The sequence below is a fragment of the Halichoeres trimaculatus genome, unplaced genomic scaffold (genome assembly GCF_033239565.1).
Source record: "Halichoeres trimaculatus isolate MK-OKI-2021-1 unplaced genomic scaffold, fHalTri1.1 fHalTri1_scaffold_8, whole genome shotgun sequence".
Taxonomy (NCBI): domain Eukaryota; kingdom Metazoa; phylum Chordata; class Actinopteri; order Labriformes; family Labridae; genus Halichoeres; species Halichoeres trimaculatus.
The window spans coordinates 33,356,937-33,380,589 of NW_027437186.1; the positions used below are offsets into that span (position 1 = coordinate 33,356,937).

Below are 23,653 nucleotides of genomic sequence, written 5' to 3' on the forward strand. Positions count from 1 at the left end.
TTTAATAATAGCTTAGTTTAATGATAGTTAAGTTTGGCAGATGATGATGGAATAAAAGCAAATGGGTAACAATCTCCAGCCTCAGATATTACAAAAATGAAATTGAATCTCCTGTATTTTCTAAGTACGTGCAGAACATAATGAGATTTCCTCAGAAGCTGAATGTAATCATCAGGTGGATGCCATGCTCTTTATTGAAATGTCACACACTCAAGCTTTATTTATGCGTTCATTGCAGGCCGGTGAACAGAAGTTGAACCAGTTGAGTCCCTCTGAATCATGTTGTAATTTATTTTTTCCATTTTGTACTTTGTTTTGAGGAAAACTGGATTTTTATGACTGGCAACAATTGTTGACTGTGGTCACACAGCGTGTCACTAGGTCACCTGATGATTAAATAGAAATAATAATAATTATTATACTAATAAAGTTAGTAAAAAATAATAACTAAGACAGTATTTTTTTTTAAGAGGTGATGTGTGTGGTGGGGATGGGAAGTGGTAGGAGTGGACATTGGCTATGATAAGTACTGTGTGTCAAGAAAGTTGTAGCTAATAAGTAAATTATGAGCAATCCTGCAGGCAGTGTTTTCCTTTAGTTAGCAACTAGCTATGTGCCCGCTGACAACTTATAATCACATGAACAAAAAAATATTTATCCCAGGCACAATTTTTTGGTGGAGGGTTACTCTAGAGACTTAGATGATTTGGTAATTTTAAATATGTTTTGGGGGAAAATCATAAGAAATTTATAAAAATTGTCTCTTTCTCACTATGTCTTCTACTGGAAGGAGCAGGAAGCAGATGATGTCATGTGACAGAAACCACTCGGAAACTATTTTTTGTAAACCAAAATCTGTGTTTAAGTTGTCTTGAAGCATTTAAGTGGAAAAAGTTACATTTGTAATGATGAGATTTTTTATTGTGAGTAGAAAATGACAGTGATACAAGTTTTTGTCATTGGGGCCAAATGGGATAAGGAAACTTATGCAAAAAGACCAAACACAAGCAAATTAATGAAATATTCACACCTAGATTGTTTGGGGCAGTTGTTCCCAAACAGTGAGCAGCCCCCCTGAAACCCTGGTTTGTTTGTTCATACGTGAACACAGCTATCGCTCTCAGATGCTCTCAGATTTGGGACAAAACAAGCGGGTCGAGATTGCCAAAAATTAGGGCTAAACGATACCAGTACGAGTACTCTCTCTTGGGTACTCGCTAATACTGAGTAAAGATACTACTAGTACTTTTGATACTTAAAATTAAATTAACAGTGACAGATTATGATTGAAGACAGAGCAGTCACTCTGACATCAAGTCCAAATAAAACGCAAGCAACTCTCCCTGAGTTAAGATTTTTTTTCTATAAATATTAAAAAATATATATATTAAAAGTGCACAACAAAACTAGCAACTGTCTGAGTTAAAGTATTTTTTAAACTAAAGTGCAAAACAAAACAGTTAAACAGTAAACTCTCCCTGATTCATTCATGTTGTCTGAACAGGACCTGGTGCACATTTGCCGTGGTGTTAAACCATAGCAATTAGCAGCAGCTAGTGGCGAGGACGACTTGCTCGATGTAAGATTTTCTTGCCTAGAGTATCTGCTGCTGATATCTGCAGCCTTCACGAGTACCGATAATTTGAAAAATAGCTGGTATCATTCGAGTCCTATAGCGGTTCCTGTGCAGTGAGAACACAACCACCCCAGCATCTTGCACAACTGACTCATAACTGTGGCTCACACTGTAGTGATTGGGGCAGTAAGAAACTCAGTTGACAACTGTACAGTAAAAACAGCAGAAGAAGAAGAATCAACCACAGCAGCAGAAGAAGAGTTGTGGGTCAAGTGAAGAAATAAAGTGCCTTAACACAGTCGGGACTCTTAAAAACTACATGTTGGACATATAGCGCACACTGGTACATGAGCCAGCTAAACGCTAACTAGCCACACACGTTGTTGATGCTCCATGGCTGTTCTTCCTTGTGGAAAGCGGGTAAGGACATCACTGATTGAAGGAATGGAAATAAGGAAACTCCTGCCTTCCGGGTATAATTTCTGACCAATGAGAGAAAAAAAAAAATGATTGCACGTGGCATTTGTTTACAACTTTGGACTGAAGAGACTTTTGCCTTCTAAACACAAACGAACCAAGTGATAACCGCTACAATTAAGTCATTTTTACCCCTGAATTGGAACAAAGCAAACAAGCCACAGGTGTGAATACACCCTTAGAAAACATCTTCATCAATTTGACAACACGTGCACAGCACTCAGAAAACATGCTGCAAAGACCAAAACACGACACATTAGAGAAAAGCGCTGCAAATACACCACAACACAACGGGAGTGTCCCCAGAGGACACTTAAAAGTGATGCACATGTCCCAACATGCTTGTTGTTGCTGCGGATTTTCAGTCACAGCTCTCTTACACATACTCCAATACAATGTTATATAAATAAATAGATAAAAAGAACCACACTTTTTACCTCATTTTCCAACACAACTGATGGAAAGAGAACCATAATAGAGCTCAGGGCCACCGTAGTTTTAAGAGTCAAAGAAGTCAAGCTGCATTATTTATATTTAGTGAATAAAAAGAAATAAATTAACCCTGTTTCAATCATGAAAGAATAATGATTGGTGTAAAAAGTTTTAATGTGAACATATATTTGTCATGTGTATCGAGTATTCCCTCACACAGTCATAGAGGCAGCTCCACAAATACACCCACTCCTCTTACAACATAAATTGTTGGTGGTTTGTTAGAGAAAAAAAAACTTCCAGTCAGAGCACGCAGCAGATTTCCTCGCAGGTTACCCAGACAAACAAAATAAAGAGGATGAAATAAATTGTGAATCAGCAGCAGAAACAGGAGTCACGACTGAGAGCTCAGCAGTGAAGAACGATGAAGAGATGGTGAAGAGAGGGATGCCGACTGCCCGAGCTAAATAAATAATCTGCTGCTGCAGAGTCGCAGGAGTGTGGGTGGAGGTCTGCAGGGGGCATGGAAACAGTGATTAGTAAAACGGATCCACTTATAGAAAATCTACCTTCATTATTTTTCCAGACTTGTGTGACAAATGGTCCATGGGCTGTTTTGTTCCCATGTTACATCCCTCAAATATAATTATCTGACAGTGGATGCTGCATGCGACAGAGGGGTGTTACGCTGATACAAGCGCACAATGGAGATGAACACTTTGAATATAAAACACAGCTCATAAAATATGCATGTGTGTATTCTATAGTGCTTTTCTCATTCTCTCCATGTACATTTACCTCACTTTTGACTGGACAAGTACTGCACCAGTAGGAGTGCACCAAGAAAAAGATATTCTTTCTACCACTGAATTTACAATTTAAATCTTTTTTAAAAAGCCCTAATGTCCTGAGAAATTACCTGGATATGTTTAATGCTTGATTCTGATTGGTCAGCCTATTGCAAAAGTGTTTTATTTCTTGACAGCTGAGTTGACAGAAACAACCCAACTCCACGTGTCATTTGAAAGAAATATGTGGAAAGGATTCATGATTCCCCATGCCCTGATGACACTGTGGCAAAAATGTTAATTAGCATCTAAATTGGTAATAAATGCATTAATAAAAACATGGCAGGATATTAAAAGGTAAGGTAAGCAGCAGCAGCAGCACACACCAACTGCCTCTGATTGTGACTGTAAACACACTCACTAGCTCAGCAACCACCCGTATCATCGTATTTCTACGATGGAGAGACTCGAGAGCCGTGCACTTAGCATGTTGGTGCAAGCTAATCACAGGTATTTGACACATACCAACTTGCGTTGCGTCCCAAGTGCCAGAAAGAGAGTGAAAGTCAAGCCTAGCTTTATCTGTTTGCCATTTAGTTGTGTTTTTCTTTCTCCATGCTACGTCCATTATCATAGCTGCTTGGGATAGCTTCTCCCACAGCTTATCAACATGCAAAGTCACTTGCGCACTGGGCGTGCTGTGATTGGCTGAGGTAACTATGCTTACTCTCCGCCTAGAAATGTCCTGATACAACCAAAATATCAATAAAATACAGGCTGAGGAGAGGGTTTGAGGCTGACACAGACACTGACACACATGTATGAAGTGTATGTATGTATTTAAGATGTTACTTTTAATTTATTGACTGTAAAAAACTTTAGATTTTTTGATGATTTCTGAGTATTCACCAGCAAAAAGAAAGAAAGCAGGAGAGTGCAGGAACATAGTGGGACATCAAGAGGCACAAAGAGCTAAATCAGTCAGATACAAAACAAGCATCAAAAAAATCAGCACGGAGTTCAGCAGAGTTAAAGGACTGACTGGGTGAGAAGATAATTCAGCAATAACTCTAAAAGTTAAGGAGCAGAAAATTTTAAAGGGTGCAAAAACACTAATATTTGACCTTTCTGATGATAAAATGTTAAGTTTGTAAAGGTGAAGATAATAACAAGCCTTATAAGTCGAATCAGCAGTGACCCTCAGACCCTTGTCAGCGTAACCCTTTCCTGATACACATGTGGTCCACTGGGCTCCATTGAACTTTCTGTAGTAGTGTGCACAGATGGGGGTCAGTTGTTAAAAAAACATGTGCTAAATTGCCCTCTTGGGAGTTGAAACAGACACTTAAGTGCCCTTGTCTTCCCCTGCCCTTCACAACAACAACAAAAAAAAAAAAATCACGCCACTGGTTTCCTGTATTTGCATCACATCCTTTTTGCTGTACATTTAATCTCCAATGACATCCCTTCTTCTTCTTTATAAAAGTTGATGTGTGATACATCCCAACTTCTCACCACTTTAATTTAACATAAAACACTCAAGATCACTGTTTAAAAGTTAAGCAGAAAACACAGTGGGTCTGGAAACAAGGGATGTGACAGTCACACAGACCACACTGCCCCCATGTGTTTCGGAGGAGTTCAATCGCCCAAGAAGTATGTAGTACTCCTGACAGCATTATAAATCAGACTTAAGTTTTTCCCAATCAGTATCTAAATGAATACTTTGTCTATCTGTACATGAAAGTCATTTTTGATCTACAAATAAAATAGTGTTTTGTTTATTTTTACTACTTATTAATTTTGTTGGGATCTGGGCACCAATCAAGCAAAGTATAGTGACTCCCACTCCTGAACATTTACAGACATTCTCCAGGTGTATGTAAAGTGTGGAGTCAAAAAGTGAAGTAAGTTGGCCTACAACTAAGTTTGAACTGGAAACATAAAAAACAAAACAACAACAAGAATAAAAACAGTTGTGACTCTACTATTCCACATAATTTGTGACGACTCCTCCTTGCCCTGCCCATAGAGTCGATGTCTGACCCTCGCTTGGACCTCAGTATTTCTTTCTTTCTTTCTTTCTTTCTTTCTTTCTTTCTTTCTTTCTTTCTTTCTTTCTTTCTTTCTTTCTTTCGTTTCAGATCTTGAAGGTCAGGAGTCACTTGTGGTTGTCTGCATAGCGAGTTTTCATGACTCTACTGCTGCCACCAGTTCAACGTGAGAGAGTTGACAGCACTGCGTTCAAAGCCTTTGTTTACATTTTCACAAAAGAAAAAAAAAAGTCACAGATGATGAAAAAGACAGCAGGGAGAAACGACGCACTCTTTGTTGGAAGAGGACAACAAGACCGACATTAGATTACAATTCCTCACAGGAGCTTTGAAGCACATGAACATGCAAAGACCTAAAGAGACGTCTACAGATACAGAACAAATATCCTGGAGCTCTCAGTCCACAAGCTCATGTGCACAAACACATTAGGAGTTCAGCCGGTGGGAAAACCTGCTGATTTGTAAATGGGCCACTGACTTAAAGAGACTCAGGGGGCATCTTTATTTCAGCCAGTGCATTGAACTGTTAAGATTGCGGTGGTAACAACTGCTGGCTGTGCAGCACAACGCATTAGATCCTTTGGCGTTGTGCTTTTACCTCACCAATTATAGGTAACCAGCGTCGATGTATTATTAATTCACCCTCTTGCTCTCCAATCTCGAACATCACTGTTTCACCAGACTACAGCGGCCCTGTATCCCATTCATGTAGTGTGGAGCAGGGAGGCAGGAGGAGAAGAGCATACAGAGGAGCTGAGGTCCTTTAATGAGCTGCCTGTGTAAGAGCAGCTCTCTCCTGCACGGTTTCCTTTCTTACTACCTGCTGTTCACATTCAAATGACCAATTACAGCGTGATGGGATTGTTCTTACATTCCAGGACACAGAGAGGGTCAGGATGGTGAGCATGAAGGTAGGCATGCCAGATCTTATGGTTCGATCATAGCATCATCATGCTACACTGAGCTACAGGAGTGTTGTAAATATTCAAGCAGAACATCAGTCAAAAGGTCAGGGATGCCTTTTGTTCATGTTGGATAATCAATAAAATCTCCATCAGCCCAAAGGCATGATGGGGAGGATTTCTCCAAGGTGCTGAGAAGTGTCCCCGTGCTCATCCGGGGGAGGGTGAAAGAGACCAGGAACACACCCGCCCGAGCCCATTGGTACGACGTCACGCGCTGAAAGTACCCGAGCGAGTAAGGTAAATGAATTAGAGAGGAGAAGAGGAGGAGGAGGAGAGATAGAACGCTGAGGATGCAGCTTTGGTCCTCAACACACATCATCCTCATCACTCGAACCACACAGCAGGAGAGGCTCCACCACGGATAAACCGCTACTACTTCCAGCTACCGACGAGGAGATGCTTTGATCCTAACCCTGTCACATCCTCCTCCTCTTCTTCCTCCTCCTCCGCCTCCTCCTCCTCCTCCTCCTCCTATCTCTACAGAGGAGCATCCCGCACACAGATTCCACTCCGACGGGCAGGCAGGCAGGCAGAGGCAGGCAGGCAGAGAGGCGGGTTGAAACAAGCCAGACACGATGCGTGGATCTCCCCATCATGGGACAGCCGTGGGATTATTAGTGCTGCTGAACGCGCTGCTGCTGCTGCTCGCGACGCAGGCTGCAGAAGGAGTCTTAACGGACCATGTTCTGGTTCAGCTGCACGAGGACGCACAGGATGAGGCGCACCAACTTGCAACACAACATGGGTTCCAGAGCGCCCGGAAGGTGAGGATGCTCCGGTGAAATAATTGCGTAATGCTCGGAATATCAGCTTTTTGTTCCAGATTTTCAAACTTAAAAGTGTTAGATTCATCACTTCAGACGATTTTTTATTTTCTGTTACAAAAATATAAACAAACCAGGCGCGATATCTTGTCTTGTTGTCAAAAACAAGCTAACATGACTGAGAACAGGTCCTGTAAAGAAGAGAAAATTTAAGAAAAATTTCATTGTTTACATTTAGTTCGACTTCATTACACTTTGGGCTTAATTTGATGACGTCATCACACTAAAATGTAGGCCCTGGTCAGTAGGTTGCCTGTACGGGACCATGGCCTCTGTGGATTTAAAGCTGCCTAAGGATCAGTCAAAACATATTAAACCTTCAATTTCAGTTCAAACTGAGACAAAATATGTTATAGTTTTTATTTTAGGTAAAATCCACCTTTAAAAATATACTCCTTGGTTTCCACCTTTTTGCTTTTGAACACTACATTCATGTTTAAAGTACTGCTTGTTTATATTTAATTGGGTTAGTAGAAGTAGAAGGATTTTTAAAGACAGCCTTTTTAAATGACAGTTTTCAAACTCTTTCTTTTCACAAAGAGGTTATAATAAAGGTATGAATGTTGACATCTAAGCCTTTCCCTCTCAAAATAGCATGTAACCCACCTATGACAGTACACCTTGTGAACTAGCTAGCAAACACAGCTCATATCCCAGAAAGAAACAAGCAATTTGTCCCTCACAATCTGTGTGTATGTGTGTGTGTGTTCAGTCTCATGCCAAAATAAATGTGCATGAGAAATTGGCTGGAGCGTTACCTAGTGAAGCGTAGCAGAGAACGGAGAGGTGTCTGCTGCTCTGAATGAGGATTTACCTCCACAACAACACCATCAGAATGATCCTCCTTCAATCTGTAACTCATCATTACATGATGTCTGTCTGATACCCAGCTCCAGACCGCCAGGGGCTAGACTCCCTCCCTTCTCCCCAACATCTTCTACCTCCCTGCCTCCTAGGTTATGTAATCGGCAGCTATATTTGTCTTAATGGGATATGCACCATTAAACAATGTCTGTGTCGGCTGAATTATCTTCTATTGTTGCTTAATTAACAAGACCGGGGACACTGAATTGGGCACCCACATGCAAATGAGAGCACACAGAGGGATAAAAGAGAGACAGAGATCTGTGATCCACAAACATTCAAGTAAACATTACTTAATGAAGGAGCATTCACTGGATGTGCAGTGTTTGCTGTTTTCTTATACGAGCTATTGTTCTGGCATCGAGGCTAAAGAGCAGTGAAAGATAAGAATAATCCCTGTGCTTCTGTGATTTTATTTTCTCACTGGATGTGACAGGCACAGCAGAAAGCCTTTACTCTGAGGATTGACCTGTCCCCTTGCTGTTACTAAAGCATAAGGGGGTCTTTAATGTGAGCGCAGTGCCAGAGGGAAAGCTCTCGATGATGCATCTCATTTCCCTGCCCTGCTGATTTATCACGGTTGAACCCAGCACTGTTCTCCAGAGCCTTAAAATAGAGCCTCATTTAAAGCCATTGAATCAGCCCCCTTGTTCCCCCACCTGGAGAATGACCTGCCCTCCTCCTGCTCCAGTTATGATCTATTGTATTTCTTTGTATTTGCCAATCTCACACTTTCTGATTGCAGCCACTTTGTTCTCGTCCCTGCTTCTGTTCTGGATTCATCTTTCCTCCTCCTCCTCTTTTTTTTTTTCTGTGCACAGCTTCCCTTTGGAGAGGGGCTCTTTCACTTCTACCCTCAGGACACTTCAAAGAGACGGAGCAAACGCAGCGCCCGAAGCAGACAGAGGCTCCTAAAAGACCGCAGGGTAGGCACACACACACACAATCGAGAGGAGCACAGGGAGAAAATCTCACCGTGCGTCACCTGCATGCATGAACAGGAAGACGCATGGATTCCCCATTAGTTTGCATGACGGGGAGGATTGTTTCCATGCAGAACAGCACAGAGAAGGGAAGCCAAATCCTGCAAAGTGACTGATCTGTATAAAATCACACAAAGTAACAGAAAAAAAGAAAACAAACAAAAACAGGAAACAAAATATAACGAAATATGACAGAAAAACAACACAGCTGTTTTGTATTCACCTGCAGCGACAATAACATCATAAAAACCCATTGTTTTGATGCCGTTTGCAGTGGGCAGCTTGATTATCTGTGTTGTTCTGTGACTCAGTGTCTATAAGCTCCCAGGACTGACAGCTTATGTTTGCAAATATACATTAAAGCAGAAATAATTGCCTTTCATAATAATGTTGACGCACATTCATGTCATTCAGATACTGGAGCGTACACAGTGTGAGCATTTTCTGTAATTTGAAAGTGTTGCGGTGTAAAAGGTGATATCAGTGGTCTCCTGTTGGGGTTGTGAGTTTTTGGTCTTATTATATCAGCTGTCAGTTTGAGCAGAGACTGGTATCACTGCAGTCATTTCCAACAGGAAATTATTCGCTCGAAAAGATAATAAATCTCATTTTGGAAAAGATACTTAAGTCCTGAAAGAATATGGACAACAACAGACAGACAGTTTGAGTTTAGTCCCATTTTTGTTTTGTTTTGTTAGTCCCATACTGAAAGCATACTATGGTGTGGTATATCTACCCTATACACACTGTATTACCACTCAAAGTCACATCAGAGCCTGAAATCCATTGAGTTCCCTGAATTTGTTTAATTACTCTCGAGGAAAAATTGACCCAAGTTCAGGGCAACCCCAAACTCTGCTGGTTCCTGCGAAATCAATGAGCACAAATTGGTTTGTACGACTCTCTTTTTAAGAAAAGGAAACAGCTTCCTTTAAAGACAGCTTTGGTTACCAGCACTCTTTTTCTGTGATGTTTTTGTGAGTGTGTTTGGTTTGACTGTTTGTGCAAAATTTTAGAATGACAAAAGAAGTCAGCCCTGTCGTTACACCAGTGTTACCGTGATTATGGATAGCTAATGCATGCTAAGTTTTGTTTGTGTATGCTGATATTATTCCTTTTATGTTTTTGCTAAAAGAGTGCTAATAGTTATACGTGATAACATTTTTGACTGATTATCTAAACTCAGAATGGAACATAGACCTGGATGTTTATTAATTTGCATGACCTTAACTTCAGAGTGTCTCATTAATGTTTTCTCTTGTTAGATTACACAATTTTTCCCATGGCATCATATTCTCTTTCATTTGAAGACAGTTTACAGTAAAACAAATTAGGGATTTCCTGTTACAGATTTTTTGACTTCTGATCCGATCCAAGTTTTTTATGATATGTTTGGCGATACCAATCGATTACTGATACCTTTCTCACTCTGTTGGGTGATTACGTTGTAAATAACCAATCATATTTATCGTATTGAAGTGAGTCCTGTTGGTTCCTCCTCGAGGAACACTCACTTTACAAATGTTGCAAGAGGCTGTTTCATTGTCATTGCTTTTCAAAGAGAAGTAGTCCAACACAGCAGACATGTTTGCAATGTGGTTTGATTTACAGCAGCCATAAAGCGTGACGGTGCTGAAAACACATGAAAGCTGGATCAGTCCCAATCACCTAACAAAATCCGATGCTGTCCAATCCTCCAAAAAAAAAAAGCCATATCTGGCTCCAATACCAATGACTGTATTGAATCTGAACATCCCTATGGGAAATCATATAATTAAATGTACCTGAAAAAATAAATCTGGTTCACTTCTCTGCACCATAGACTGTATATAGAGTGGACAGCATGGCTCTGCTATTTACCATTGCATGGTTTATAAACCATTGGTTCAGTTGTTCAGCCAGAGTCTGAGCATTAGAGACTGTGAGGGATTCTGGGAGAATCTGAGTGGAGCCAGGTGACAACAATTATTATTGTTTTTTTCTTTTGCGAGTCTAATCACTTCATTCCTCTACCTCCCGACTTATTTCCATGAAAAAAACACACAAGAACGTCAGCTGTCAATCATCGTTAAATGTGACATAAAACCTTGTTTTGAACCTTGTATAACTAATGAAAATGAAACTCCTCAGAAAAAAAACAGGACTTGAATACAAGGGAGCCAAATGATATCTTCAAATCACCACAACAATTGGACGTGAGAAACATTTCTACAAGATGCATTCATTTTCTAAAGTTTGACCACAGCCCATCTGGAATGACTGGAGAGACATATTTTTTTTTACCTATAATGAAGCCAGCCACCAGGGGGAGCAGTTTTTGTGGCGACCTCATTCTGAGCCAAGCAAGATGGCGTCCATTTTCTTTTTTACAAGTTATGCTCTGTAATCTGTCCTCCATTGTTGTTGACAGGGTTCGTATCAGATGTCCCGCCCCACCTTGGTTTAGTGACTTAAGCAAGTGAAGTAGTGTTTCAGAAGTTGAAACTTTTGTCCTTGGAGGTGACCGTGAGTGTAGAAACAAATCATAGAGCTAACACTAGTGGGGTATTTGTGCCCAGGATACTAAGCACTGGAAAAACTAAACAGCATTGGTTTAAATGGACAGTAGACACACCAAAACAAAACAAACACCCAATTGCAAAAGAAAGTTTGTTCACCAAAATACCCTTTAGTTAAAATCAATATTCTTAGATTTTTTTATTGTCTGACCAGCACTTTTCAGTTTTAGCAGGATTTTGAATTTTCACACTTGATGATATATAGTGCTCTAATATTTGCTATTTTATCACAATTCAACATTAAAATGTGGACTGAACCACTGTCAAAAGGACAAATGAGCTCTGCCCTGTTATGTTATATAAAACACAAAGATCTGCTGTGTCTTCAGGCTTTTATCTAAATGAAAGAGTTGCTCCACGCTGAGCTCAGCTCTGTGTGTTCAGCTCTGTCCACCGGAGGCCTTGAGCGAGGAGGTCCTGCTGCAGACAATCAGCTAACCTCTCTAATTGTGTTTATGAGAGGTGCTAATGAAAATAAATGCACGCCACTCCAGCGAGCTAATGCTGCTGATGGAAGAGAGACAGGGAGAAGGACATGGGCAGGTTTAAATGTTCCAGATTCTGAGTTTTAATCAGATGCTTGATGTGCTCATACACAGGTATTGATCTCTGTGCATCTCAGGAACAAATGAGGTCCGCTAGTCTGATTTAATGTGGACTGTTTATCATTTGAAGGCGTTTTTCTTCCCCGTTTCAAAGCTGCATTGTGGGCATATATCAGGTTTTTCAGAAATGGTTTTGTCAAAGATGGGAAGCAGTTTGTTGCAGGGGACATTCATGAGGAGAAAATGTGGGAAAATGAACCCTATATAGTTGGACTGCACAGTATTTCTATAAAACTCATTTGCATCATTATCAGAATATAAGTATGTATAATAAACCCATTTCAAGAGTCAGTCTTAATCACACAGAACAATTGGATGACCTTTGGCCTTTTAGATGGAAAATCCTGAATCACTGAACCTTGGGCCGTGGATTAACATAATATGACCAATCAGGTGACGTCTTAACTAGCTGTCAGTTATGAGTGTTTTATTAGAGGTACATAAAGGGAGTAAATTAGGATGGAAAAAAACAACATTTTTTCTGCTTTGAACTACTTTGGAGACAGGAGAAATAACACAATGCAATGAGATGTAAGTACTGACTTCAAAACTATTTGAGAAGATAGGCAGGTATCTAAGTAGATAGGTACATAGAGAGACGGGAGTAAAGCTCACTACATTTATAGATGGATACGAAATACAGCACAGATAAGTATGTGTCATGAATCCAGAAGGACAAGGAACAAAAGGAGGTGGAGGACCCAAATGCAGATTAACAAAAAGGTCTTCATTTGAACTAAATTAAATAATCTAAAACTTAAAACCAAGAACTCTAACAAGAGAAACAAAACCCCATAACACTAGAAAAGCTCACAAGGGAGGCACGGATGAAAACTGAAACTTAAAGGCAGTGGCAATTAAACACAGGTGTGGAACAAGGCTCAGGTGACAAGGGACAGTCAACAGGAGGGAAACACAAGGAGAACTAAAACAAACAGGGAGCAACAAAGTGAACATGAAACACCAGGGAAAACACAAGAATAACTGAAATTAACACAGAAAAATAAGACAGGAAACACAAAGAAACACCAGAAGACTGAAGATAAGGAAACTTAAACCCTAAATCATCACAGGTATGTAGGTGTGTGCTCTTCTACAGGATATAAAGACACATATTACGTACACAGATAGATTTGTAAATGGGTACATAAAAGGAGAATAGAAAAAGGATTCAAAGGTATGTAGGATGGTACAAATATGTTTATAGAGGGGCAGTTAAAAGCATACTGTACTTGGCTATATAAGTAGATGGTAAATATGGAGTATGGGTAATAAATGGGTCCCTACATAAATACTTGGGTACAGAAGGAGATTGATGCATAGTTAGTTATAGTTAAAGATGGGTACAAAAACAAAAGGGTACATGAATAAAAAGGTATGTGTATGTACAAGAGATAGACCGATATGGATTTATTAGGGCTGATACCGATACCGATTATTAGTAGGCAAGGAGGTCGAGAACCAATATTTGAAGCCGATATTAATTTGCAGTCGAAGTGAAAATATTGGTGTAAAAATTTTGAACAAAACTGCATTCAAATGCCTTCAAGCATTTGTTTATCAAACAGCTCCCAGGCTCAGCAGCATGTTTTATAAAGTTAAATGAGAGCCTAAAAAAAAAGCTAAAGTTTTCTATCGTAAAAAAGTTTACCAAAATTTCAATGAGAGACAGAGCTGCATGCGCACAGCTTTTACTGCTGATTGGCTGTTACCCAAGCCATGGCTCTGCTTGTAACCAATCAGATGGTACTGTGGGTGGGACAGTGCTGGGGACTGAGTAGTAACTGTAGACAGCGATACGGCTGCATCAGAGGCGAAACAACACAGTTTTGAATGGGTTTCTTATTGGCTGTTGGATTACAAAAAAGGCCAGTGTGGACATGCCCCAAAATGCCAAATATCACCTCGATAATCAGCCTGGCTGATAATCAGTCTAACTGTAGTATGTAGGCTCATTTGGGGGTTAGATACAAATATGGGAACGTAGTATCATATATATAGTTGCAGGGCTCCAGAATGCAACAAATAATTTCAGAGTGCAGCTCATATTTTTTCTTGGTGGCACTGGTGCACCTGACGTTGCCGGGTGAAGGAGACAGGAGTCACCTTTCTGCTGTCTCTGTGGGACAGAAGTTGTAGTTTGTCTATTTTTCCTCTCATTCTATAAACAACAACAGGAGTTTTCCTCCAGCTCTTGGTGAAATAACCTGCTACTGTGTGTCTCTGAGCAGTGGCGTGTCCAGACTTTCAAACTTAGGGGGAACAATGAGGGCAGTGGCAGAGGTAGGGGTGGCCAGGGTGTACACAGTACATATTATTACCATTTCTCCTCTTAAAATTCACTCTCTACCTTAACAACTTTAAGTAAATATGATTGTATAGATATTATATTCAACAATGATTTTAGTGTAAAAATGTATAATACATTTAAGGCAGTTTTTAAGCCCAGATAACAAGATAAACCTTTAAATTACACCAAAATCAGGCGAGGCCTTAGGGAAACTGAAGCTGTATACAACATTGACACGTTGTAGATTAGTACCTGTCAATTTGTTTGTACATTTATATATGTAACAAGATAGGTAGATGGATAGATGATAGATAAGAAACTGGGAGTTATACCCACAGTGCGACATGGTTACTCAAGCCTATAATAAAGGAGAAAAAGGCATCAGAAACTGTTTTACTGTATAAAAATATACAATACAAAGAAACATTGAATTAACGGTGATAAAATTATACTGAATGATATGTAAAGGGTATTATTCAGGGAGGACCCAGGAGCCTTTTCTTTGTTAGACTGTATTAGAGGAGCATGATGACCCAGTTCTGACTCAACCATCTTTTCTACAATACCACTGAATCTTCCTCTCTGTCTACATATCCTTGTCCTCCTCTCTTGTCGTGACATGTCTCATGTCAAACAATGATTTCAAATGAGACGTCTATTCATCCGCACACCCAGGCCTTCGCCTTATCCACTCATCCCTGAATCCTTCCTTTCCTCTGAGATGACACAATGCATTCAATTTCCACTTAAAGCACAAGGATGTAAATTAAACAAAGGTGGGATGAATACATTTTCTTTTTCGTGAATGAGTAGCATCCCTTGACCCTGAAGACACATGCCTGGGAAAGCCAGCAGGGAAATGAGGCTGGGCTAAGAGACAGGAGAGACGGAGACAGAAGCCTGGCTCTGTGATATGAAGTGAAGTGAAGCGTTGTGAGCTGTGAGCAGGCAGCGGGCAGAAAAGGCGGAGAGTGATGGTGGTGCATGGGCACTGTTTGATGTTGTGAGTGGGCAGTGTGACATGCTGTCTCAGGGGAAATACCAGCTCTCCTGCCAAGTGATGGAATAAATTGATGATGGATGGAGAAGAGGGGGGAAACGCAGGGATAATGTGAGGAGAGTGTTGGTGGTTTCCCTTTTGAACAACAGCTGAAATTTATTTCAAAAGAGGAGGGATGAATAAACAAATGAAGTGATTTATTTTTACACGACTGACTTGCCTTTCAAAGCACTTCCTGGCGTGTTGATTTACAATGTGTGTGCCTTCTGATTGCTTGGAGTGTGCCATAAAAGAAAAATCTGGATGAATAGGCTCTGGCCGTTTCAAAAGGCCATCCTAAGTGCTGCTTTGGTCTCTTATCTGTGGCGGTAAACATGCGTAGACCATCGCTTTTTTCCTTCATGTCAAACTGGTTTGCTTAGGGAAAGGATCACTGAGGAACACAGACTCGTTTTCTAAATGTTGCTTTGGTGAAAGAAAAATTTAGTTTGTAATGATTCAGGTTTAAGAATTAAGACATGTCTCTGTGTTAAATGCTTTCTTCATGTCTCATACTGCATTCTCAGACTTTTGCATTTTTCAAACTAATTTTTCTTGACCTTAAACATCACAGGGTCAAGGAAAGATGCGAGGTAGAATTAATAAGGACTCAGGAGAAGACAGCTGGGTTAGCTGTACTTAGAAAAAGGCTGTAGATGTCAAAAAGGTTGAAAAATTCCACCAAAGACTTTCATTAATGAGAGCATCTGTAGCCTGCTGCTTTCTTTATGTGTTGTTTTATGCATACATATAAACCCAGTGAAAAGATGACATCATTACCAAGAGGTTTGCAGTGAATTAAGTGGCTAACTGTAAAGCTGCTCAGGTGCTCAGAAAGAGGCAGCTTTTAGTCCCTGGAACAGAAAGGCACAAGAGCCATGGGATTAAAGAGCAGCATGTGTTATTATCTTTAATGAAGATCAAGTTAGAGTCTAGCTTTGTTTATAGACATAACTTACCTTTGGGTATCCCTGTGTCTATGCAGGATCAATAGGCAAGTGGCATAGCAAGTTAGCATTTGTTGGGTTTGAGTTTAAAGGTAGAGTCTGCAGGATTTTACTAAAAATAAAATCAACTTTTATAGGAATAATCCTGTTCAGTCGTCTTCTACAGGCTTCTATACCTGTGTGTCAGTGTCTGTGTCTGCCTGGAACCCTCTCCTCAGCCTGTATGTTGATGTGTTGGGTATTTTGGGATGTTTCTAAGCGGAGAGTAGGGGTGATTACATCAGCCAATCACAAAGCAATCGGTGCGCAAGTGACTTTCCGTGTTGATATTAGTGAGTGGAAGAAGCTAACCCAAGTAGCAATGATAGTGGCTGTAGCACGGAAAAAGAAAAAGAAAACCAAAGTGAAAGGAAGTGCAAAACAGATAAAGCTTTTATCCTAAATGAGGGTGAAGCTTGGATCGACTTTCATTCGCTTTTAGTGAACTTGGAGAGCAGCACGGGAAAAAAAAGTGATGTGTGTTAGCTTTCTGCTAACCAGGTATGTGTCAAATAACTGTGATTAGCTTGTGCTAACATGCTAAGTCAGTTGCACGGCTCTTGAGTCTCTCCCATGTAGAAACGCGATGCTACAGGTGGTTGCTGGGCTAGTGAGTGAGCATGTGGTCATGGCGAAGGCTGTGGGTGTGTGCTGCCGCTGGCACTGAGCCAAGGAGGAGGAGCCCAGTTTGAATTTGTGTTTAACTAACAAGCAATGACAGTTCTAGCAGACCCTACCTGGCCCTGGTTTTTCTGATCTGAATCAACGAGTATTCGTAAGTACAACCTGCTCTGAGATTTTAACTCTGCTCCGACTCCTCAAGCTGCTGGTCAAGTTGTATCAATAACAAAAACTTAAAAACTGAACAGAGGCCATCCTTAAAGAGCCTCATCAAGAAGGAGGAGGTTCACATACACTGGACAGACCAAATCAAAAATCTCTGATCACTTGTTTCAGCAGATAAGATATTGAGCAAGTTGTAGAAATTATTGCTTTTGCACAAATACAAGGGACTGGTTAACTTTGTGTCCGATAACTCATTGCACGAGTACTATGACGACATTAATAGCTGTTATGTTTTTATGAGAGATGTATTTATACCTGTCTGTTAATAAATTGCATGTGTCATGATATTGCTTTGTGAACGCCAGTTGCAAAACAAAGAATTTCTAATCAGATCCCAAATATGTAACTTTTGGGTAAATCATGTTGAGGATTCAGATGCATAGTGTGAAAGGTTTTTTGTAATGTTTCTTTTTTTAAAAAAAGATCATAAAAATCACATTTTAAAGTTCCAAAACTCAAATGTTCAAGATAAGGATACAAAAAGATTTCAGCAGTCCAAATGAAAAACCAAATTTAAGAACCTCTGGACACGACTGGAGGAAGATGCAACAAACTGATAATGAAGGGAAAGCATGCAGTCTCTGAATACACTTAGGATAATCAAAACACAGGTGTGATAACAAGACACAGGTGAAGGACATGGAGGGCAATCAAAAAATAAAGGCACTAAAACAGAATAACACACCAAGAGCCGGAGTAAAACACAACACACAGAATCTTAACTAAGAAGCCTGAGTGATAAAATCCACTCAAAAAATACAAGAAAGCAAGGGTAATGACAGGAAATAACTCTGGAAATGAAAACTGAAAAACACAAGGAAAAGTAAATCCCAGAGTTTGACAGAACAGAAAGTAAAAAAAAGGATGTACTTTGATACTTTCAAAAACAAACTCATTTCAGCTCTGTGCAATCATCAGCGCAGCAAAAACAAAATCAATCAAACTCATTTTGGCAGAAGAGGCTTCGACTTTTACTTCACTTACTTCAAGTTTGCAAAAAAATGGTTTGATTGATTGAGGTTTGGAGTAAAAAATAAAAAGATGTGGCTGGTTAGCTCCCTGAGAGATGCTTCCAAGTCATGCTCCCCATATAGTACAGATGTTATAGTTTAATTTATTTACGACATGACAAACATGCTGCTCTTGTGAAAGTCTTACTTTAAAACTTTTAGGATGTTATTGCCTGTAATTATCTTCTTATAGGGGCAGTGACTTGTCTTTTTAGTGTAACAATATTTCTGTTATAAAAGGAGAAATACAAAAGTACCTCTAGTGTCACTGATGGGCAGACAGTTGGAAAAAACCTCAAATTAAGAGCTGGTTTCAGGTGCTTGGTTTGGGTTATGTTGGACTCAAGAGGTGTTTTTTTTCTTTCTCTTTTTGTTTGAGTAAGTTCGTTCTTGTGAAAGCACACAGAGAAAGAGGCAGACAGACTTAAACTGTTGCTTGATTGATGGGTGCCGATTTCCTTAATTTTGGGGGATCAGTGATCAGCCCATCCTTAAATATGAAACTGATCTTAAATACCTCCAGGTAGGTCTGACAGCCAGTCTTTGTGGCTTTTTGCTCTGAGACCTAAAACTCAGGACACTTAATTGGTTGTTTGAGTTAAAACATAAAGGTTTTATTGTTTCATAGGTATTTTTTAATGATTTTCAGTAAAATAAGGTTGGAACATTGAAGGTGTATGCTGTCAGTTATGAAAAAAAAAAAAATGGTATCAGCCCAAATCTGTATAGGCAGGTCAGGCAGGAGATTGGTGATCAGCCAGAAAATTATGATAGTTGCCAAATATAGATTTTTATGAGTTTAGACTTTCAAATTAAGAGCTTTTGGTGAAAGGTGACTTGGTGAAAGTTTTAGTCTCTTCTTTGCTTCCTTACCCTCTTTACACTGCAAAAAACTGAAACCCTTATCAAGTGTTTTTGTCACATTTTCATAAGGATGGGTACCTTTCACATTTGAAACTATACTGTACAGATGCCAAGTACCTGGCAGTTGGTACTGGTACTCAACGGTACTAATTTTCGGTACTTTTTTGTGTTTATGTGGTAAAAAAATATCAATTTGTGTAATAACAGAATATATTTTTTTTCAATTTAACATATTTATTCTTCAATACTCTTCCACTCCCTCACATACACAAAGATGCATTCAGGTACCTAAACATGGTACCTTTTGATTTTACGTGAATCTGTACCTGGTACTTACAGAATTCGGTTGGCGCCTATAAAAGTACCTAATTCAGTACCCATACCTACATTTTAAGTAGAAAAAGACTTTTTGAACTTAATATGAGCCACATTCACCTGATCAGTCCAGAGAAATGTCTTATTTCAAGTTAGACAAGACAAAAATGAGGTCTGAATTGCTTGTAACAAGTTAAAAAATCTGTTAATGGAACAAGAGAAAAGCTACTTGAATTAAGACATTATTCTAGTTTTAAGTAAATTTTCGAGCAAATTTTTCTTGTTCCATTGGCAGATTTTTTTTTAAATTGTTGTAAGCAATTCAGACCTAACTTTTGTCAGTAAATAACTTGGAACAAGACACTTTTTCTGAACTGATAAGCTGCATGTGGCTCATAACAAGTGCAATGAGACAGTTTTGACTTAAACTGACCTAAACTGACAAAAACACTTGATAAGATTTGATTTTTTTGCAGTGTAGTTTGATTTCCAGTAAGATTTCAAGATAAAAATGAAAAACTTGTCGGGCTACCATGTTTGTCATGCAGTGGGTTGCTGGGAGTGTATTGTTTGCTCTGCGGTTCACTTTCTTTATGCAGCAGAGACGGAGACGCAACACCATTGTCACAGGCACGAAATCAATCCGACACCATCTTCGTGCTAATCAAGCACCTGAATTTCATCGGAGACTTTCATCCCCCTCATTTCCACTCTCTGCTCCATGATTTCTCCTCCTGCTTGTGATTGTGTTGGCTTTTTCCGTGTGCATTCAAAACACAGCTGTGCATCTGCTTGTTCAGGGTGATACAAAGAAAGACAAGCGTAAATAAGAGGATAATTGCTGCTTTCTTTCCTCCGTGTAAAAATGTACGCAGAGGGGGGAAAAAAGCTCCATCTCTTGTGTGGCAGGTGAGATTGTACACCCGGGCTCCAGCTGCAGCTCTGAGCGAGGTTAAAGAAAAAAAACCTTCATTTTCATTTTATCATCCAGCTGGGTTTGTTGACTTCTTCAACACACAGTAGAACGTGTCTCCCAACCCGTTTCTAGCTTGACTCATGCCCACCTGGACTGCCAGTTTTCTCCATGTATGCTCCTCATAGGCCTTGAAAACCGTGACCATGAATGTGACCGTGTGCTTCTTTTGCTCTGTTTAGGTGAAGAATGTCTTCGAGCAGGAAGGCTTCGATCGTCAGAAGCGTGGCTACAGAAATATCAATGATATCGAAGTCAACATGAGCGACCCTCTATTCACCAAACAGTGGTATCTGGTGAGTAATCAGCCAAGCAGCCGTCTGCCTGCCACCCTGACCTTTATGACCAACCCACATTTTTCCACCTTAATTACTCCGAGGCCCAGCATATTCCTCACCACTTTCTGAATCAACATTGTTATTCATTCTGTAATTAGCCTGACCAGTACTGTCTCATCGCTACATTGATGCCGCCTGGTTTCCTCCCCTCTTGTTTACCCTAACGGGCGAGCGTGACTTTTATGCTGCGCCTTGCTTGGCCATCATTCATCTTTTTCATCAGATGAATATGCCGCTGACATTTACCTCCCCTTCTTTCCACCTTTACTTCTCCTTCCCACACACACAAACACGTTCTGCATGTGGGCTGCTTTCTCTAATCGAGGCTCACCTGGGTGCTGTGAGTCACGGATGTTCTCCATATTGTCTGGTTGATTAGATAAACACGGGCCAAGCAGACGGGACCCCGGGGTTGGATCTTAATGTGGCTGAAGCTTGGCAGCTGGGCTACACGGGGAAAGGAGTTACCATCGCAATCATGGATGATGGTGAGCTTAATGTGTTGTTTTGTTACCCCTGAGTGTCTTCTGAAAGCACTTAATTATAGCTGCATTTCGTTCATCAGGCTGACTTCAGTGATTACTTTGTTCATGTCTTTTTGATTAAGAGTTAAAGGAATGGAAGAAAGAAAGAAAGAAATGTTAACTTCACAGAAAATAAGAAACAAGACGGTGTTTTCTTTTGATAACATGCTATTTTATACCACTCAATGCAGAAATGAATACCTAGTTTTTTTTGAGCAACATGTCATTACATGACTTGGTACAAAGCAATCCAAATTATTTAATTAATCAATCAATCCGCCAGACTTTATTTATAAAGCACTTTTCATACTCAGGAGTGGTAACAAAAAGTGCTTGACAAGAAACAAGAAGAAAAAAAGAATAAAAATTAAAAAAAAATCTTTAAAAATATATTATAATAATAACAAAAGTAATTATAATAATAATAACCTTAATAATAATAATAATAATAATAACCTTAATAATAATAATAACATTATTATCATTATTTTTATCAACTGTGGAAACACTGTCTTGAGGCCATCATGAGGAAACAGTTAAGGTAAAAAAATATATATATTAAAACCCAAGATATGAAAATGAAAACAACGAATTAAAACAAAAAAATCAATTGAAAAAAAATTGAAATTAAAAAGCTGATAGAAGCAGTGAAGTAAATCAAGAAGATAAAAGGGTTGGTTAAAAAACACAAAAGGATAAATACGTTTATATTTATTTTTAAAATATTAAGATTATATATCATTGAACAGAATAAGTTTAGAATTTACGTAGGCAAATGGATAAATAAATATGTAGAATGTAAAATGTGTTAAAAGCTAGGCTAAAAAGGTTGCTTTTAAGCTTGATTTTAAAAAGAATCAATGTTTTCTTTCATGATATATCCCAGAAAATCTCCACAGAACTTCAGGACAGCCTGCCCTGCAAAAGTTTTTTACACAAGTCCAAGCATATTGCGTTTCCACAGGAAAAGGAAAAGAGGTGTCAGAAGGCGGGACATGCCATTAAAAGCACATGCGGTTGTCACCCTGTAATGTTTACAAGATATCCACAATAGGCAGAGCAGAGTTCAACACTATGATAAAAGTCACATGTATGTATTTATACATCACTTGTGACAGGCTGTACGCACAGTATCATCATATGAAGGAAAGAACATAGTGGAGTAAAAAGTATGAAGCAGCTTCATTAGTTTCATAGCAGTTGTACCTGTCACACACTGGTCACATGACATGAGTCACCACCCCCTGCTGAGTTACAAGCAGTGAATTCTTTAACTTCTACCAGCTGCTTTAACACATCTGCCCAACCTGACTTCTTAAGGAACATTTATTAACAAGATGGGAGGAAAAATTTCATTTTTCACATGCAATTCTTCGCAGCACCTCTGTGAGAATATCTGGAGTGTACAGCTTCAGTGAAAATTACGACGACATTTTCTCAACTCAGAATCCTGGATTTTAGTTGGAATGTATCTGGAACTTATATTTTCCTGAAACCTTAATTTTGAAGTTCTTGAGCTATTGTATAACTAGTTAAATGTCACAGGAATCAATGGGTTAAAGCAAGATTTAGTGTGATGCATTGTTGACTTAACTTCAGTGGGAATGACTGAAACTATTGGGAGCAAAAATGACCATATAAGAAAGCAAGGTGCAAGTTTATAACCTGAACTCTATGGGTTTCAAAAAAGAAAAAGGCCTTGTGCTCGAGGTGGCGATGAATAAACACTCCTATAAGTATGCAATTTGGAGTGCAACCAGGAAGTAAACTGCTCATTATGTGGTCCAACACACACTCACAGCCTCAGACACAATAACCCAGTTTTTTATTGCGCTGCATTTGGAACAACATACACTTGTTCATTGTTCTGAAACAACAGTAAAGTGACAGTCACATGTTTTGTTTTGTTTTTCACTGTAGACAAATTAAGATATACCAGAGGGGAGTAATACTGTTTACATAGTCCAGTAGAAACTTAGAGTTATCATCTTACAGGTGTTCAGACTGACTGCCATGCAGCTTAAACCGTGAAAACAAGGTCTGACCATAGACTGTATATAGAGTGGACAGCTGGCTCTGCCATTGTACAATTTTGAAGAGTCTGCGCAGTAGAGACTGTGAGGGATTCTGGGAGAATCTGAATGACGCTGGGTGACAAATATGATATATATTTTTTTCTTTTGAGAATCTAATCTCTTCTTGACTCTACCTCCCGACAGATTTTACAATCCCCGGAAAAAAAACACAAAAACAGCAGCTGTCAATCACTGTTAAACGTGACGTAAAGCCTAATTTTTCACCTCTTATAACTAATGAAAATGTAACTTTTCAGAAAAAAGAGG

General features: G+C 39.4%; 1 protein-coding gene across 1 annotated transcript in view; it reads left to right on the plus strand.

The window, feature by feature from the left end:
* The first annotated feature begins 6,516 nt into the window (after positions 1-6,516).
* Positions 6,517-23,653, plus strand: part of pcsk2 (proprotein convertase subtilisin/kexin type 2) — a 48,681-nt gene continuing 31,544 nt past the window's right edge. Inside the window, exons 1-4 of the mRNA XM_074676507.1 lie at positions 6,517-7,056; positions 8,802-8,906; positions 20,632-20,745; positions 21,167-21,275. Coding sequence (XP_074532608.1) covers positions 6,868-7,056; positions 8,802-8,906; positions 20,632-20,745; positions 21,167-21,275 — 517 coding nt within the window. The 5' untranslated portion in view covers positions 6,517-6,867. The remainder of the gene's footprint in view (positions 7,057-8,801; positions 8,907-20,631; positions 20,746-21,166; positions 21,276-23,653) is intronic.